The 20,464-nt window shown below is 50.3% G+C and overlaps 1 protein-coding gene across 3 annotated transcripts in view; it reads left to right on the forward strand.

The window, feature by feature from the left end:
* LOC140402559 (uromodulin-like) overlaps window positions 1-15,105 on the forward strand; it is a 60,273-nt gene extending 45,168 nt beyond the window's left edge. For all 3 annotated transcript variants that reach the window (XM_072490410.1, XM_072490409.1, XM_072490411.1), the window contains 2 exons: window positions 12,400-12,482; window positions 13,837-15,105. In XM_072490410.1, the coding sequence (XP_072346511.1) occupies window positions 12,400-12,482; window positions 13,837-13,902 (149 nt within the window). In that variant the 3' untranslated portion in view covers window positions 13,903-15,105. The remainder of the gene's footprint in view (window positions 1-12,399; window positions 12,483-13,836) is intronic.
* Window positions 15,106-20,464: the final 5,359 nt, after the last annotated feature.

Below are 20,464 nucleotides of genomic sequence, written 5' to 3' on the forward strand. Positions count from 1 at the left end.
TTCTCTCTATCTCTCTATCTCTCTCTCACACACACATTCTCTCTATCTTGCTGTCTCTCTCACACACACACATTCTCTCTATCTTGCTGTCTCTCTCTCTCACACACATTCTCTCTATCTTGCTATCTCTCTCTCTCACACACTTTCTCTCTATCTTGCTGTCTCTCTCTCACACATTCTCTCTATCTTGCTGTCTCTCTCTCTCACACATTCTCTCTATCTTGCTGTCTGTCTCTCACACACACATTCTCTCTATCTTGCTGTCTCTCTCTCACACTCACATTCTCCCTATCTTGCTGTCTCTCTCTCTCACACGCATTCTCTCTATCTTGCTGTCTCTCTCACACACACACTTTCTCTCTATCTTGCTGTCTCTCTCTCACACATTCTCTCTATCTTGCTGTCTCTCTCTCTCTCACACACATTCTCTCTATCTTGCTCTCTCTCTCACACACACATTCTCTCTATCTTGCTGTCTCTCTCTCTCTCACACACATTCTCTCTATCTTGCTCTCTCTCTCACACACACATTCTCTCTATCTTGCTGTCTCTCTCTCTCACACACACATTCTCTCGATCTTGCTGTCTCTCTCTCACACACATTCTCTCTATCTTGCTGTCTCTCTCTCACACACACTTTCTCTCTATCTTGCTGTCTCTCTCTCTCACACACTGTGGTAGTATGCATTAGGGGTCATGTGGGACTGTGAAACCGTGATGCTATTAGCTGACAGATCCCGGGTCCTGGTTGGCTGTTGATCCCTTGCTCCGCCCTGAAGGCGGAGTATAAGAACCTGGGCTTCTCCCCGCAGCTCCAGTCTGTTGCTGAACTGCGGGGAACAAGTCACGCTTAATAAAGCCTCATCGACTTCATCTCTATTCGTCTCTCTCGTAAGTCATTGTGCGCTACAATTTATTAAGCGTGCTTAAAGGACTATGGAGCTCAGGATCGCCCCAGAATGCCTGAGGATCAGCCCCCACGCAGTGAACGCGGCAGCAGTTTTTAAACACTGGCAGGCTTGTTTCGAAGGCTACCTCCGAACGGCCCCCGGCCGGATCACAGAAGACCAGAAACTACAGGTCCTGCACTCAAGGGTAAGCCCGGAAATTTACCCTCTCATAGAAGACGCAGAGGATTTCCCGACGGCGCTCGCAGCACTAAAGAGCGTCTACGTTCGCCCAGTGAACCAGGTCTACGCACGCTACCAACTCGCAACGAGACGGCAAAGTCCCGGAGAATCGCTAGAGGAGTTCTACGCCGCGCTGCTAATTTTGGGACGGGGCTGCGGCTGCCCGCCGGTAAACGCGACTGAACACACGGACATGTTAATTCGCGATGCGTTTGTGGCAGGTATGAACTCTCCCCAAATCCGCCAAAGACTTTTAGAAAAAGAGTCGCTAGGACTCTCAGAGGCACGGGCCGTTGCAGCTTCCCTAGATGTGGCCTAGCAAAACGCCCGCGCCTGCGGCCCCGACCGCCCGGCAGTCCCTTAGGCTCCGTGGACCCCCGTCGCGACAAACCTCCTCCCCCCCCCTCCCTCACAGGCTTGCGCGGTTAAGACACCAGATCATCCCGGGGGGGCCCGCTGCTATTTCTGCGGGCAGGCGAAACACCCCCGGCAGCGCTGCCCGGCCCGTGCAGCGACTTGCAAGAGATGCGGGGAAAAGGGCCATTTCGCGGCTGTGTGCCGGTCCCGGGGGGTCGCCGCTGTCCCCGGAGAAGAAAGAGTCCAGCGCATCCCATACGCTCCCCAACCCCCCCAGCGCCCCATGTGCGACCCGCGGGCGCCGCCATTTTGGGTCCCGGCCACCACGAGGGGAGGATGGGCGCCACCATCTTGTGACCCCCCAACCACGTGCGATCCATGGGGGCGGCCATTTTGTCCACCCCCGACCACGTGCGATCTGTGGGGGCGGCCATTTTGTCCACCCCCAACCACGTGCGATCCATGGGGGCGGCCATTTTGTCCACCCCCGGCCGCGTGCGATTCATGGACGCCGCCATCTTGGTTGACAACAATGGACCCCAGCATCGACGGCTCCACGGGGTCCGAAGAAGACGCTGAGACACTACGACCACATCTGGCCTAGGTGACGCTGGATCAAGCACGGCCCCGGACGCTCCAGACGACGACAACAACGGTGCTGATCAACGGACACGAGACACCTTCCCTGATCGACTCCGGGAGCACCGAAAGCTTCATCCACCCCGACACGGTAAGACGCTGTTTTTTGACCATCCGTCCCAGTACGCAAAAGATTTCCCTGGCTGCAGGATCCCACTCCGTAGAGATCAAAGGGTTCTGCATAGTGACCCTAACGGTGCAAGGAAGGGAGTTTAAAAACTACAGGCTCTACGTCCTTCCCCAACTCTGCGCGCCCACATTACTGGGATTAGATTTCCAGTGCAACCTGCAGAGCCTAACTTTCCAATTCGGCGGCCCAATACCCCCACTCACTATCTGCGGCCTTGCAACCCTCAAAGTTGAACCACCATCCTTGTTTGCAAACCTCACCCCGGATTGCAAACCCGTCGCCACTAGGAGCAGACGGTACAGCGCCCAGGACCGGACATTTATCCGGTCCGAAGTCCAGCGGTTGCTGAAGGAAGGCATAATCCAGGCCAGCAATAGTCCCTGGAGAGCACAGGTGGTAGTAGTAAAGACCGGGGAGAAGCAAAGGATGGTCATAGACTATAGCCAGGCCATCAACAGGTACACACAGCTAGATGCGTACCCTCTCCCCCGCATATCCGACATGGTAAATCGGATTGCCCAATATAAGGTCTTCTCCATCGTTGACCTCAAGTCCGCCTATCACCAGCTCCCCATCCGCCCAAGTGACCGCAAGTACACAGCCTTCGAGGCAGATGGGCGACTATACCACTTCCTCAGGGTCCCATTTGGCGTCACAAACGGGGTCTCGGTCTTCCAACGGGAGATGGACCGAATGGTTGATCAACACGGGTTACAGGCCACGTTCCCGTATCTAGACAACGTAACCATCTGCGGCCACGATCAGCAGGACCACGACGCCAACCTCCAAAAATTCCTCCAGACCGCAAACGCCTTGAACCTCACATACAACGAGGACAAGTGCATGTTTAGCACAAACCGGCTGGCCATCCTGGGATACGTAGTGCGCAATGGGATAATAGGCCCAGACCCCGAACGCATGCGCCCCCTTATGGAATTTCCCCTTCCCCACTGCTCCAAAGCCCTGAAACGATGCCTGGGGTTTTTTTCATATTACGCCCAGTGGGTTCCCCAGTATGCAGACAAGGCCCGCCCACTAATACAGACCACGACCTTCCCCCTGTCGACAGAGGCTCGCCAGGCCTTCAGCCGCATCAAAGCGGATATCGCAAAGGCCATGATGCGCGCCATCGACGAGTTCCTCCCCTTCCAGGTCGAGAGCGACGCCTCCGATGTAGCTCTAGCGGCCACCCTTAACCAAGCGGGCAGACCCGTGGCCTTCTTCTCCCGAACCCTCCACGCCTCAGAAATTCGCCACTCCTCAGTGGAAAAGGAAGCCCAAGCCATAGTGGAAGCTGTGCGACATTGGAGGCATTACCTGGCCGGCAGGAGATTCACTCTCCTCACTGACCAACGGTCGGTAGCCTTCATGTTCGATAATGCACAGCGGGGCAAAATCAAAAACGACAAGATCTTAAGGTGGAGGATCGAGCTCTCCACCTTCAACTACGAGATCCTGTAGCGTCCCGGAAAGCTGAACGAGCCGTCCGATGCCCTATCCCGCGGCACATGTGCCAACGCACAAATAGACCGTCTCCAAACCCTCCACGAGGACCTCTGCCACCCGGGGGTCACTCGGTTCTACCATTTTATAAAGTCCCGCAACCTCCCCTACTCCGTGGAGGAGGTCCGTACAGTCACAAGGAACTGCCACATCTGCGCAGAGTGCAAACCGCACTTTTTCAGGCCAGATAGAGCGCACCTGATCAAGGCTTCCCGCCCCTTTGAACGCCTCAGTCTGGATTTCAAAGGGCCCCTCCCCTCCACCGATCGAAACACATACTTCCTGAACGTGGTGGACGAGTACTCCCGTTTCCCTTTCGCCATCCCCTGCCCCGACATGACAGCGGCCACAGTTATTAAAGCCCTTAGCACCATCTTCACACTGTTCGGTTGCCCCGCATATATCCATAGCGACAGGGGGTCCTCCTTCATGAGTGACGAGCTGCGCCAGTTCCTGCTCAGCAAGGGCATAGCCTCGAGCAGGACGACCAGCTACAACCCCCGGAGGAACGGGCAAGTAGAGAGGGAGAACGGCACGGTCTGGAAGACCGCCCTACTGGCCCTACGGTCCAGGGATCTTCCAGTTTCACGGTGGCAGGAGGTCCTCCCGGACGCTCTCCACTCCATCCGGTCGCTGCTGTGTACCACCACAGTGTACCACCAAACGCCTCATGAGCACCTCCTTGTCTTCCCCAGGAAGTCCTCCTCCGGAACGTCGCTGCCGACCTGGCTGGCGGCCCCAGGATCCATCTTGCTCCGGAAACATGTGCGGGCGCACAAGTCGGATCCGTTGGTCGAGAGGGTTCATCTCCTCCACGCGAACCCGCAGGACGCCTACGTGGCGTACCCCAACGGCCGACAGAACACCGTCTCCCTGCGAGACCAGGTGCCCGCCGGCAACAAGCACCCCCCCCCCCCGACAACCATCACCCCCTCCCTGCCACCGGCGCACCCCGCGACCGCCCCCTTCCCGGGAGGATCGGTCCTCCTCCCATGTCCGACCAGGAGTGAAACAGAAGCAGACACCGAAAAGCTCCCGGAGACGACAACGCGGGAACAAGCACCTGCACCACCACCGGGACCGAGGCGATCGAAAAGGAAGACAAGACCGCCCGCTCGACTCGTGGCATCGGTGTAACACAAGAATGTTGTGGACTTTAACGAGAATGTTCTTTTTCCTCTTACGAATATTGTAAATAGTTCACAAACCCTGTACATAGCCCAATGTAGGGCAAAGTGTAGAGCATTGAAAGGACATGCCAAAAATGTTCTCCTCCCAGGACCAGCCTTGTAAACCCCTACCACCATGTGAAGCACCACCCCGCCGGGTTCATTTTTAACAAGGGGTGAATGTGGTAGAATGCATTAGGGGTTATGTGGGACTGTGAAGCCGTGATGCTATTGGCTGACAGATCCTGGGTTCTGGTTGGCTGTTGATCCGTAGCTCCGCCCTGAAGGCGGAGTATAAGAACCTGGGCTTCTCCCCGCAGCTCCAGTCTGTTGCTGAACTGCGGGGAACAAGTCACGCTTAATAAAGCCTCATCGACTTCATCACTATTCGTCTCTCGCGTAAGTCATTGTGCGCTACACACACATTCTCTCTATCTTGCTGTCTGTCTCTCACACACACATTCTCTCTCTCTTGCTGTCTCTCTCTCACACACACACATTCTCTCTATCTTGCTGTCTCTCACTGACACACACACATTCTCTCTATCTTGCTGTCTCTCTCTCACACTCACATTCTCTCTATCTTGCTGTCTCTCTATCTCACACACATTCTCTCTATCTTGCTGTCTCTCTATCTCACACACATTCTCTCTATCTTGCTGTCTCTCAGACACACATTCTCTCTATCTTGCTCTCTCTCTCACACACACACATTCTCTCTATCTTGCTGTCTCTCTTACACGCATTCTCTCTATCTTGCTGTCTCTCTCTCACACACATTCTCTCTATCTTGCTGTCTCTCCCTCTCACACACATTCTCTCTATCCTGCTGTCTCTCTCACACACACACACATTCTCTCTATCTTGCTGTCTCTCTCTCTCACACACATTCTCTCTATCTTGCTGTCTCTCTCACACGCATTCTCTCTATCTTGTTGTCTCTCCCTCTCACACACATTCTCTCTATCTTGCTGTCTCTCCCTCTCACACACATTCTCTCTATCCTGCTGTCTCTCTCACACACACACACATTCTCTCTATCTTGCTCTCTCTCTCTGACACACACACATTCTCTCTATCTTGCTGTCTCTATCTCTCACACACATTCTCTCTATCTTGCTGTCTCTCTCACACAAACACATTCTCTCTATCTTGCTGTCTCTCTCTGACACTCACATTCTCTCTATCTTGCTGTCTCTCTCTCACACACATTCTCTCTATCTTGCTGTCTCTCTCTCACACACATTCTCTCTATCTTGCTGTCTCTCTCTCACACATTGTCTCTATCTTGCTCTCTCTCTCACACACATTCTCTCTATCTTGCTGTCTCTCTCACACGCATTCTCTCTATCTTGCTGTCTCTCACACACATTCTCTCTATCTTGCTGTCTCTCTCACACACACACACACATTCTCTCTATCTTGCTCTCTCTCTCACTCACACACATTCTCTCTATCTTGCTGTCTCACTCACACACACACATTTTCTCTATCTTGCTGTCTCTCTCACACGCATTCGCTCTATCTTGCTGTCTCTCTCACACACATTCTCTCTATCTTGCTGTCTCTCTCTCACACAAACATTCTCTCTATCTTGCTGTCTCTCTCTCACAAACATTCTCTCTATCTTGCTGTCTCTCTCACACACACATTCTCTCTATCTTGCTGTCTCTCTCACACACACACACATTCTCTCTATCTTGCTGTCTCTCTCACAAGCATTCGCTCTATCTTGCTGTCTCTCTCTCACACACATTCTCTCTATCTTGCTGTCTCTCTCACACACATTCTCTCTATCTTGCTGTCTCTCGCTCTCACACACATTCTCTCTGTCTTGCTCTCTCTCTCTCACACACATTCTCTCTACCTTGCTGTCTCTCTCTCACACACACTTTCTCTCTATCTTGCTGTCTCTCTCTCACACATTCTCTCTATCTTGCTGTCTCTCGCTCTCACACACATTCTCTCTGTCTTGCTCTCTCTCTCTCACAAACACACATTCTCTCTATCTTGCTGTCTCTCTCACACACATTCTCTCTATCATGCTGTCTCTCTCTCACACACATTCTCACTATCTTGCTGTCTCTCTCACACACACACATTCTCTCTATCTTGCTGTCTCTCTCACACACATTCTCTCTATCTTGCTGTCTCTCTCACACACACTTTCTCTCTATCTTGCTGTCTCTCTCTCACAAACATTCTCTCTATCTTGCTGTCTCTCTCTCACAAACATTCTCTCTATCTTGCTGTCTCTCTCACACACACATTCTCTCTATCTTGCTGTCTCTCTCACACACACATTCTCTCTATCTTGCTGTCTCTCTCTCACAAACATTCTCTCTATCTTGCTGTCTCTCTCACACACACATTCTCTCTATCTTGCTGTCTCTCTCACACACACACATTCTCTCTATCTTGCTCTCTCACACACACACACATTCTCTCTATCTTGCTGTCTCTCTCACAAGCATTCGCTCTATCTTGCTGTCTCTCTCTCACACACATTCTCTCTATCTTGCTGTCTCTCTCTCACACACACACACATTCTCTCTACCTTGCTGTCTCTCTCTCACACACACTTTCTCTCTATCTTGCTGTCTCTCTCTCTCTCTCACACATTCTCTCTACCTTGCTGTCTCTCTCTCACACACACATTCTCTCTATCTTGCTGTCTCTCTCTCACACACACATTCTCTCTACCTTGCTGTCTCTCTCTCACACACATTCTCTCTATCTTGCTGTCTCTCTCTCACACACACACACATTCTCTCTACCTTGCTGTCTCTCTCTCACACACACTTTCTCTCTATCTTGCTGTCTCTCTCACACACACACACATTCTCTCTACCTTGCTGTCTCTCTCTCACACTCTCATTCTCTCTATCTTGCTGTCTCTCTCACACACACACACATTCTCTCTTTCTTGCTGTCTCTCTCTCTCACACACACACACATTCTCTCTAACTTGCTCTCTCTCTCACACACACACACATTCTCTCTATCTTGCTGTCTCTCTCACACACATTCTCTCTATCATGCTGTCTCTCTCTCACACCCATTCTCACTATCTTGCTGTCTCTCTCTCACACTCTCATTCTCTCTATCTTGCTGTCTCTCTCTCACACACATTCTATCTATCTTGCTGTCTCTCTCTCACACACATTCTCTCTATCTTGCTGCCTCTCTCTCACACATTCTCTCTATCTTGCTCTCTCTCTCACATACACACACTCTCTCTATCTTGCTGTCTCTCTTTCACACACATTCTCTCTATCTTGCTGTCTCTCTCTCACACACATTCTATCTATCTTGCTGTCTCTCTCTCACACACATTCTCTCTATCTTGCTGCCTCTCTCTCACACATTCTCTCTATCTTGCTCTCTCTCTCACATACACACACTCTCTCTATCTTGCTGTCTCTCTTTCACACGCATTGTCTCTATCTTGCTGTCTCTCTTTCACACGCATTCTCTCTATCTTGCTGTCTCTCTCTCACACACATTCTCTCTATCTTGCTGTCTTTCTCTCTCACACACATTGTCTCTATCTTGCTGCCTCGCTCTCACACACATTCTCTCTATCTTGCTGTCTTTCTCTCTCACACACATTGTCTCTATCTTGCTGTCTCTCTCTCACACGCATTCGCTCTATCTTGCTGTCTCTCTCACACACACATTCTCTCTATCTTGCTGTCTCTCTCTCACAAACATTCTCTCTATCTTGCTGTCTCTCTCTCACAAACATTCTCTCTATCTTGCTGTCTCTCTCACACACACATTCTCTCTCTCTTGCTCTCTCTCTCACACACACACACATTCTCTCTATCTTGCTGTCTCTCTCACACACACATTCTCTCTATCTTGCTGTCTCTCTCTCACACATTCTCTCTATCTTGCTGTCTCTCTCTCACACACACACATTCTCTCTATCTTGCTGTCTCTCTCTCACACACTCTCTCTATCTTGCTGTCTCTCGCTCTCACACACATTCACTCTATCTTGCTCTCTCACACACACATTCTCTCTAACTTGCTCTCTCTCTCACACACACACACATTCTCTCTATCTTGCTGTCTCTCTCTCACACACACACATTCTCTCTATCTTGCTGTCTCTCTCTCACACACTCTCTCTATCTTGCTGTCTCTCGCTCTCACACACATTCACTCTATCTTGCTCTCTCACACACACATTCTCTCTATCTTGCTGTCTCTCTCTCACACTCTCATTCTCTCTATCTTGCTGTCTCTCTCTCTCACACACATTCTCTCTATCTTGCTGTCTCTCTCTCACACACATTCTCTCTACCTTGCTGACTCTCTCTCACACATTACCTCTATCTTGCTGTCTCTCACACACAAATTCTCTCTATCTTGCTGTCTCTCTCACACGCATTCTCTCTATCTTGCTGTCTCTCTCACACACACGCATTCTCGCTATCTTGCTGTCTCTCTCTCACATACATTCTATCTTGCTGTCGCTCTCTCACACACATTGTCTCTATCTTGCTGCCTCGCTCCCACACACATTCTCTCTATCTGGCTGTCTCTCTCTCTCACACCCATTCTCACTATCTTGCTGTCTCTCTCTCACACACACATTCTCTCTATCTTGCTGTCTCTCTCTCACACACATTCTATCTATCTTGCTGTCTCTCTCTCACACACATTCTCTCTATCTTGCTGCCTCTCTCTCACACTCTCATTCTCTCTATCTTGCTGTCTCTCTCTCACACGCATTCGCTCTATCTTGCTGTCTCTCTCACACACACATTCTCTCTATCTTGCTGTCTCTCTCTCACAAACATTCTCTCTATCTTGCTGTCTCTCTCTCACAAACATTCTCTCTATCTTGCTGTCTCTCTCACACACACATTCTCTCTCTCTTGCTCTCTCTCTCACACACACACACATTCTCTCTATCTTACTGTCTCTCTCACACACACATTCTCTCTATCTTGCTGTCTCTCTCTCACACATTCTCTCTATCTTGCTGTCTCTCTCTCACACACACACATTCTCTCTATCTTGCTGTCTCTCTCTCACACACTCTCTCTATCTTGCTGTCTCTCGCTCTCACACACATTCACTCTATCTTGCTCTCTCACACACACATTCTCTCTAACTTGCTCTCTCTCTCACACACACACACATTCTCTCTATCTTGCTGTCTCTCTCTCACACACACACATTCTCTCTATCTTGCTGTCTCTCTCTCACACACTCTCTCTATCTTGCTGTCTCTCGCTCTCACACACATTCACTCTATCTTGCTCTCTCACACACACATTCTCTCTATCTTGCTGTCTCTCTCTCACACTCTCATTCTCTCTATCTTGCTGTCTCTCTCTCTCACACACATTCTCTCTATCTTGCTGTCTCTCTCTCACACACATTCTCTCTACCTTGCTGACTCTCTCTCACACATTACCTCTATCTTGCTGTCTCTCACACACAAATTCTCTCTATCTTGCTGTCTCTCTCACACGCATTCTCTCTATCTTGCTGTCTCTCTCACACACACGCATTCTCGCTATCTTGCTGTCTCTCTCTCACATACATTCTATCTTGCTGTCGCTCTCTCACACACATTGTCTCTATCTTGCTGCCTCGCTCCCACACACATTCTCTCTATCTGGCTGTCTCTCTCTCTCACACCCATTCTCACTATCTTGCTGTCTCTCTCTCACACACACATTCTCTCTATCTTGCTGTCTCTCTCTCACACACATTCTATCTATCTTGCTGTCTCTCTCTCACACACATTCTCTCTATCTTGCTGCCTCTCTCTCACACATTCTCTCTATCTGGCTGTCTCTCTCTCACACACATTCTCTCTATCTTGCTGCCTCTCTCTCACACATTCTCTCTATCTTGCTGTCTCCCACACACACATTCTCTCTATCTTGCTGTCTCTCTCTCACACACACATTCTCTCTATCTTGCTCTCTCTCTCTCACACACACACATTTTCTCTATCTTGCTCTCTCTCTCTCACACACACGCATTCTCTCTATCTTGCTGTCTCTCTCTCACACACATTCTCTCTATCTTGCTGTCTTTCTCTCTCACACACATTGTCTCTATCTTGCTGTCTCTCTCACACGCATTCGCTCTATCTTGCTGTCTCTCTCACACACACATTCTCTCTATCTTGCTGTCTCTCTCTCACAAACATTCTCTCTATCTTGCTGTCTCTCTCTCACAAACATTCTCTCTATCTTGCTGTCTCTCACACACGCATTCGCTCTATCTTGCTGTCTCTCTCACACACACATTCTCTCTATCTTGCTGTCTCTCTCTCTCACACATTCTCTCTATCTTGCTGTCTCTCTCTCACACATTCTCTCTATCTTGCTGTCTCTATCTCACACACACACATTCTCTCTATCTTGCTGTCTCTCTCTCACACACTCTCTCTATCTTGCTGTCTCTCGCTCTCACACACATTCACTCTATCTTGCTCTCTCACACACACATTCTCTCTAACTTGCTCTCTCTCTCACACACACACACATTCTCTCTATCTTGCTGTCTCTCTGACACGCATTTTCTCTATCTTGCTGTCTCTCTCTCACACACATTCTCTCTGTCTTGCTGTAAGTCTCTCACACACAAATTCTCTCTATCTTGCTGTCTCTCTCTCACACACATTCTCTCTATCTTGCTGTCTCTCTCTCACACTCTCATTCTCTCTATCTTGCTGTCTCTCTCTCTCACACACATTCTCTCTACCTTGCTGCCTCTCTCTCACACATTATCTCTATCTTGCTGTCTCTCACACACAAATTCTCTCTATCTTGCTGCCTCTCTCTCACACATTCTCTCTATCTTGCTGTCTCTCTCACATACACACACACTCTCTATCTTGCTGTCTCTCTCACACGCATTCTCTCTATCTTGCTGTCTCTCTCACACACACATTCTCTCTATCTTGCTCTCTCTCTCACACACACGCATTCTCGCTATCTTGCTGTCTCTCTCTCACATACATTCTATCTTGCTGTCGCTCTCTCACACACATTCTCTCTATCTTGCTGTCTTTCTCTCTCACACACATTGTCTCTATCTTGCTGCTTCGCTCCCACACACATTCTCTCTATCTTGCTGTCTCTCTCTCTCACACACATTCTCTCCATCTTGCTGTCTCTCTCTCACACACATTCTCTCTATCTTGCTGCCTCTCTCTCACACATTCTCTCTATCTTGCTGTCTCTCTCTCACACACACACACATTCTCTCTATCTTGCTGTCTCTCTCTCACACACACACACACATTCTCTCTATCTTGCTGTCTCTCTCTCACACACACACACATTCTCTCTATCTTGCTGTCTCTCTCACACACACATGCTCCAAACAGACATGTTGGACTTTAACCTGATGATGTCCGACTTCTTGCTGTGCACACACATTCTGAGCTGTGATTAGTGTGTTTAACATTCTCATGCTGTGATTGTTGTCTTTAGGAGTTAACGGCAAAGAGTTTAAACTGGTGATCAAATTAATGGGAGACTTTGATCTTGCATCGATTCAGAAAATCATTCTGGAGGTGAGAAACTGATTTGCGATTAAATATTGACACCAACACCTGCCTCTCACTGTCTGAATTCAGAGATCAGGAGTCTCCACGTCACATACAGCAGCTCCACTCCCCCTCTGCTCACCCTCATATTACCCAGGCAGCCCTCCTATCCCATGGAACAGGTTTGATGGGCTGAGTGGTCTCCTCCTGTTGTGTTGGTGTCGGAGCCTCGACAGTGTAACTAAAGCAGGGGCTTTGTCACAGTCAGTCCCATTGGGCTGATCTCCTCACACAACACGGGGCAGAATGAGATGTGAAGCAGTCCCACATTGCACTGCTGACCCCGGGGTCACCCCCTCTCCCTCTGTCATTCTCTGTCTCTGCATCTTTCCCTCACTCTCTCTCTCCTCTCTGTCTATCTCTGCTGCTGCATCATTCTCTGTCTGTCCTCTGTCTCTCTCTCTCACACACTCCCTCTCTCACCTTCTCTCTCTCTCTCTCTCTCTCAATCTCTTGCTTTGTCTCCATCTGCCCATCTTTTACTTTCTGTTATGCATCAGAGTAACAGCATTGGCTGGTGTAATATAACAACCGAATCCCTCGAATCGCGACAGTGCCGAGGGAGGCCATTCAGCCCATCACGTCTGCACCGAGCCTCGGGATGAGCTCCCTATCCCGGCCCACTCCCCTGCCCTCTCCCCGTAGCCCCATAACCCCATCTAACCTGCACATCTTTGGACTGTGGGAGGACACCGCAGTACCCGGAGGAATCCCAAGCAGACACGGGGAGAACGTGCAAACTCCACACAGTCACCCGAGGCTGGAATTGAACCCGGGTCCCTGGTGCTGTGAGGCGGCAGTGCTAACCACTGTGCCGCCGTGCCACCCACGTGTTAATGTCACGTGTTACGCAATGACAGAATCGGAGCGCTCTGTGGGCTTTTGTGGAGTTCACCAGTGTGCCCTGTCTGAGCAGCATTTTGTAAATAAACCCCTTGCACCGTGTGTCACCTCTGATTCTCTCGCTTTGGGGCTACAACAAAGATTATAACACCTTCTCTCTCTCTCTCTCTCTCTGCTCCTGTCTGCCCCACTCTCTCTCTCCTTCCTTCTTTCCACTCCAGTCTCTCTCTCTCTGCCTGATTCTGTCTCCCACTTTCTCTGTTACTCTCGCAGCCTCTCCCACACTGTCTGTCCCTGAATCCATTTCTCCCTCGGATCTTTCCATTCCAAATATTGGCAGCAATTTGCCCCGTTCCTTGCAGCCTGTGCCGTTCCAGCCAGTGATTGGCAGTGAAGGTGGCTTTTTGTCCCCAAACACTACCCCACATTCCCCCCACCCTCACTGCAATATTAATCATTTCTCCTGTCTGTGATGTAGCTGAAGCTGTCGCTCAGGAATCGATTCCCGGATCTGGACCTTCATTTGAGTGTCGGAGACGATTAGCTCTGGGCTGTGGCTGCTCCAGAAGATTGAGGGTGATGAATTGTACCAGTGAGCACCTAGTGACCTGTGTGTTCACAGCTTGGCTCAGTAATAGCTTTCCAATGTTCAGCAGCGAGCAAAGGGTTAATCGCTCGCTGTGTTAATGTTACATCGTGATTGATTCTTCTTCATATTGGGGAATGTGGGAGCTTTTAGTTTTTGCTTTGTGGAATAGGGAATTATAACGTCCATGTGGAACTCCTGACCACTGGGCTGTGGGACAGAGACTGACCCCAAATGACCCTTTTTAACCTTCTGCTGAATGAGAGGATTTTATAAAGATCTGTGTCCAGTTGCTGAATTCAGAGATTTGTCAGCAGCGAGAATGGGTGTCCAGACAACAGTGAATCCCAGCACAATCTCTGGGTAGATATCATCCTTTCCCTCAGGGTTCCTCGACAATGGTGTTGTTGGGACAGAATAAAATCCAGGATTCTTGTTTCCTTCACAGGAACACATTCTGTTGATCAAAGTGAAATATTTGATAACTGATCCCAGGAGCTCAATGAAACAAGGGAGGGGATCAGCTTTTCCGATATGTGGTGGGTCCAATCAGATCCTCCTTATCTGGAGGAGCGATATTCCTGATGGAGCAGAGAGCAATGTGTTCCCACCGTCACTCATGTCAACCAATAGACCCGGTGGAAATGTCCTGTTGGTCACAACTGTGCAGCGTGAAGCTGGAACCTGCTCGTGTGAGGGAGCCATGATCAGGACTAATATCCGGGAAAACTCCTGCAGACACTGAACTCTCAGCCAGTCAGGCAGCGGCTGTGGAGAAAACCCCAGTTTCCTGTTTGAGCGCAATGCTTTGGCTCCTGACCCTGAAACAGTAACTGGGATTCTCTCCACAGTTACTGCCTGACCGCCTCAGCATTTACAGCTCACTGGTTTGTCTCTTGTTTCTATTACACAATCAGGTCTGTGAGCTTCCCATTAATGGACTTTCACAGCCACAAACCTGTGGTCAGAAAGGTCTCGAATGAAGCAGTCGACTGTCCCGAGGATTGGGATTGTGGGGAGTTTGTTTCACTGAATATTAAGCTGAGAAGTGTAAGATGTTCGAATCCCTCACCATCACATGTGGGCTGATCGGTTAAGCGGGTGTTTCAATGTTATTGCATGAAGTGTGTGCTCAATAAATCTATAAATGCTTGACCACAAGGTGTGAAAGGTGTTTCTGTTGGAGAAATGTACAGATGATCTGATTGGGAGTGAAAACCATCCTGGTCCAGATTGAAACTCATTCTGACGCTGAGACTGACATTTGGCTTGTTCCTCCCAGTGGGATCTTTCTGTGCCTCTGTCCTCCAGCTGCTTCATCTTCCTCTCTCTGCTTCAGCCTGGCATTTTCCCAGGGTCTCTGACAATGAAAGCTCGCAATTTTGAAGAACTAAAGGGATAGGAGCAGGAGGAGACCATTCGGCCCGTCAAGACTGTTCGGCCATTCAAAACCATCATGGCCGACCTTGGGCTTCACCTCCACTTTCCCGGGCCACTCCCAACAAAGAACAAAGAAAAGGCCCTCCAAGCCCGTGCCGACCATGCTGCCCACCTGGCCTAAAACCTTCTACACTTCCTGGGTCCGTATCCCTCTATTCCCATCCTATTCATCATGTATTTGTCAAGATGCCCCTGAAACGTCACTATCGTCCCTGCTTCCACCACCTCCTCCGGCAGCGAGTTCCAGGCACCCACTACCCTCTGTGTAGAAACTTCCCGCACACATCCCTTAATTTTGAGACCAACAATCTGTCTCTCCCCAGCCTGAAATGTCTTCAATGCTGGAGCTTCCACCACTCTCTGGAGTGGAGATCTTCAAAGATTCATAACACTTTGACAATAAATTTCTCCTCATCTCAGCCCGAAATGATCTGAGAATCTGTACTGACCCTCTGAACGAGGACCTTACCTATGCGCAATCCCCCATTCTGTCCCTGTAACCCCACTTAACCTGTTGGTCACTATAGCAGAATTTAGGCTGGCTAACCCAACTAACTGCACATCTATGGGCTGTGGGAGGAACCAGAGCACCCGGAGGAAACCCACGCAGACACGGGGAGAACGTGCAAACTCCACACACAAGGTTGGAGTGGATCCCAGGCCCCTGGCGCTGTGATGGTGGGGTGGGGGGTACAGATGGTTTGGAGTAGGGTAGCAGAACGGCTCGGTGATGCTGTATGCTCTGGAATAGTGATCTGGTTTGGTATCTGATCCAATGCTTCATGTGGTCCAGTCTGGTGGAGGGTCACTAACCTTGTCCCTCCCTCGGCATCGCTTACTCTGAGTGAGCTGAGGAAAGTTGCCAGGTGATGACCATCTCCAATAATGTAACCATATATTCGATATACCATTGCTCAAACCTTCACTATCGACATCCAGTGAACTACCATTGACCAGAAACAGGACTGGGCTCGTCAGATAAACACTGTGACAGCAAGATCAAGTCAAAGACTGAGAATTGAGGCAATTAACTAATTTCCTAACTTTCCCAAAAGACAGTGTGGTGAAGTACTCTCCACCTGCCTGGAGACACCATCCAGGAGAAAAGTCCTCTTGATCTGCACCTGATCCACCAAATGAAACATCTTTCCCTCCACCACTGACACAATGGCAGCGTATGGTCCATCGACAAGATGCACTGCAGCAAGTCACCAAGATACATTCAACCGAAAGTCAAAAACTGGGATTGAACCCGAATCCCGGGCGCTGTGAGGCAGCAGTGCTAACCACGGTGCCACCGTGCCGCTCCAATATTTTTTCAATCAGGTCCTCCCTCAGCCTTCTGTGTTCCCTCGAAAACAACCCCAGCCTAACCAGCCTCTCGACAGCTGAAACGCTCCAGCCTAGACAACATCCTGGTAAGTCTCCTCTGCTCCCTCTCCAGAGCAATCACTTCCTTTATACAGTGTGGGAGCCAGAACTGCACACACTGCTCCAGCTGGTGTCTGACTATTGTTTTATACGGCTCCATCATATCCTCCCTGTTCTTGTACTCTATACTCGGTTAATAAAGGCACGAGTCCCATCGGCCCTCTGAACCACATTGTCTACTTGTCCTGCTGTCTTCACAGATCTGTGACCCTGCACAGCAATGTCACTCTGATCCTCTGATCCTGAGACTGTGTCCCGTGGTTTAGATTCCGAGACCAATGGAAACAATTTGTCAAAGCCTCTCGGAATCTTGTATGTTGCATTCTCTGAGCTTGGGAGAATATCGGCAGTTTTACTCTCCTAATCTCAGGATCAATCTATCCATCTTCACTGTTCCACCTCCAATACAGGTAAATCCTGGTGTAAATATGGAGACTGAGGCAGGAACGTTTCCAGAATTTGGCTGAGTGCAATGGTGAGATGCAAATGCAGCATTTATCCCACTGACGGTGATGATGGGAAAAGCCGTGTTTATCCCACTCACGGTGATGGTGGGAAAAGCCGTGTTTATCCCACTGACGGTGATGATGGGAAAAGCCGTGTTTATCCCACTCACGGTGATGGTGGGAAAAGCCGTGTTTATCCCACTGACGGTGATGGTGGGAAAAGCCGTGTTTATCCCACTGACGGTGATGGTGGGAAAAGCCGTGTTTATCCCACTGACGGTGATGGTGGGAAAAGCCGTGTTTATCCCACTGACAGTGATGATGGGAAAAGCCGTGTTTATCCCACTGACGGTGATGATGGGAAAATCCGTGTTTATCCCACTGACGGTGATGATGGGAAAATCCGTGTTTATCCCACTGACGGTGATGGTGGGAAAAGCCGTGTTTATCCCACTGACGGTGATGGTGGGAAAAGCCGTGTTTATCCCACTCACGGTGATGGTGGGAAAAGCCGTGTTTATCCCACTGACGGTGATGGTGGGAAAAGCCGTGTTTATCCCACTGACGGTGATGGTGGGAAAAGCCGTGTTTATCCCACTGACGGTGATGGTGGGAAAAGCCGTGTTTATCCCACTGACGGTGATGGTGGGAAAAGCCGTGTTTATCCCACTGACGGCGATGATGGGAAAAGCCGTGTTTATCCCACTGACGGTGATGGTGGGAAAAGCCGTGTTTATCCCACTCACGGCGATGGTGGGAAAAGCCGTGTTTATCCCACTGACGGTGATGGTGGGAAAAGCCGTGTTTATCCCACTGACGGTGATGCTGGGAAAAGCCGTGTTTATCCCGCTCACGGTGATGGTGGGAAAAGCCGTGTTTATCCCACTGACGGTGATGGTGGGAAAAGCCGTGTTTATCCCACTGACGGTGATGCTGGGAAAAGCCGTGTTTATCCCACTGACGGCGATGATGGGAAAAGCCGTGTTTATCCCACTGACGGTGATGGTGGGAAAAGCCGTGTTTATCCCACTGACGGCGATGCTGGGAAAAGCCGTGTTTATCCCACTGACGGCGATGCTGGGAAAAGCCGTGTTTATCCCACTGACGGTGATGGTGGGAAAAGCCGTGTTTATCCCACTGACGGCGATGCTGGGAAAAGCCGTGTTTATCCCACTGACGGTGATGGTGGGAAAAGCCGTGTTTACCCCACTGACGGTGATGGTGGGAAAAGCCGTGTTTATCCCACTCACGGCGATGGTGGGAAAAGCCGTGTTTATCCCACTGACGGTGATGGTGGGAAAAGCCGTGTTTATCCCACTGACGGCGATGATGGGAAAAGCCGTGTTTATCCCACTCACGGTGATGGTGGGAAAAGCCGTGTTTATCCCACTGACGGTGATGGTGGGAAAAGCCGTGTTTATCCCACTCACGGTGATGGTGGGAAAAGCCGTGTTTATCCCACTGACGGTGATGGTGGGAAAAGCCGTGTTTATCCCACTGACGGTGATGATGGGAAAAGCCGTGTTTATCCCACTGACGGCGATGATGGGAAAAGCCGTGTTTATCCCACTGACGGTGATGGTGGGAAAAGCCGTGTTTATCCCACTGACGGTGATGGTGGGAAAAGCCGTGTTTATCCCACTGACGGTGATGATGGGAAAAGCCGTGTTTATCCCAGTGACGGTGATGGTGGGAAAAGCCGTGTTTATCCCACTCACGGTGATGGTGGGAAAAGCCGTGTTTATCCCACTCACGGTGATGATGGGAAAAGCCGTGTTTATCCCACTCACGGTGATGATGGGAAAAGCCGTGTTTATCCCGAGTCGGAGCATTTTCATTAACTAAGTGTTAAGCTGCCTCTGACGTGAGTGATTTCACTTCTTGTTTTCGGCTCAGCTGACACAAAGACTCATGGAGACAGCACTCCAGTGCAATCACCTCCTTCCTATCATGTGGCAACCAGAATGGCACACAGTGCTCCCGCTGTAGCCTCACCAAAGTTCGATGCAACTCCAACATGACTTCCATGCTTTTGTAATCTATGCTACGATTGATAAAGACAAGTGATCCATGTGCCTTTTTCACCACCCTGTTAACCTGCCCCACTGCCTTCAGATATCTCGGGCCCAGGTATTTCAGAATCACAGCTAATTCATATAAGCTGCCCTGCATGAATGTGTGAAGTCCCATTGGTACATGCATCCTGGGTGCTGTAATAATAAAAACCTGTATAACTCCTCCCCTTATGTCTCTCCTAATATATACACAGTGTCCTGACACACATGGTGACATTAGTAAACATGCGATCATTGATGTCCGTGTCAGCGATGTCCGGCTCCTTCTTTGTCGGCGATGAGGTTGATGTCAGTGGTTGCAACCAGAGATGGAATGGGGCCCAAAGCGAGCTAGCAATAGAATTCTGCTGTATAAACAGTCTTCCAGCTCCTGGGCATTGGACTGCGGTGTGAGGATTGTGGAGGACTATCTTTCCCATCAATGTAATGGATCCTGACACGTTTATCGCCCGTGAGGCGCACGCTAAGGCCCCACACATCGGTGCTGCCTCTTGCAACAGAATCCATTTGTGCCGAGTAATAGCCCACTGCCCTGAATCTGTCTCCATGTCTTTGGGCTACTACAGCATCTGGAATCCCATTATCCACAGTGATGTCACCCAGCCTCGGGGCGGGGCTTAGTGAGGTCACCCAGCCACAGGGCGGAACTTAGTGAGGTCACCCAGCCTCAGGGCGGAACTTAGTGAGGTCACCCAGCCCCAGGGCGGGACTCTGTGAGGTCACCCAGCCCCAGGGTGGGGCTTAGTGAGGTCACCCAGCCCCGGGGCGGGGCTTAGTGTGGTCACCCAGCCCCAGGGCGGGGCTTAGTGAGGTCACCCAGCCCCAGGGCGGGGCTTAGTGAGGTCACCCAGCCTCGGGGCGTGTCTTAGTGAGGTCACCCAGCCTCGGGGCGTGGCTTAGTGAGGTCACCCAGCCTCGGGGCATGGCTTAGTGAGGTCACCCAGCCTCGGGGCATGGCTTAGTGAGGTCACCCAGCCTCAGGGTGGGGCTTAGTGAGGTCACCCAGCCTCAGGGCATGGCTTAGTGAGGTCACTCAGGCCCAGGGTGGGGCTCAGTGAGGTCAGCCAGCCTCAGGGCGTGGCTTAGTGAGGTCACCCAGTCCCAGGGTGGGGCTTAGTGAGGTCACTC

The sequence above is a fragment of the Scyliorhinus torazame genome, chromosome 25 (genome assembly GCF_047496885.1).
Source record: "Scyliorhinus torazame isolate Kashiwa2021f chromosome 25, sScyTor2.1, whole genome shotgun sequence".
In the NCBI taxonomy this organism is placed as follows: domain Eukaryota; kingdom Metazoa; phylum Chordata; class Chondrichthyes; order Carcharhiniformes; family Scyliorhinidae; genus Scyliorhinus; species Scyliorhinus torazame.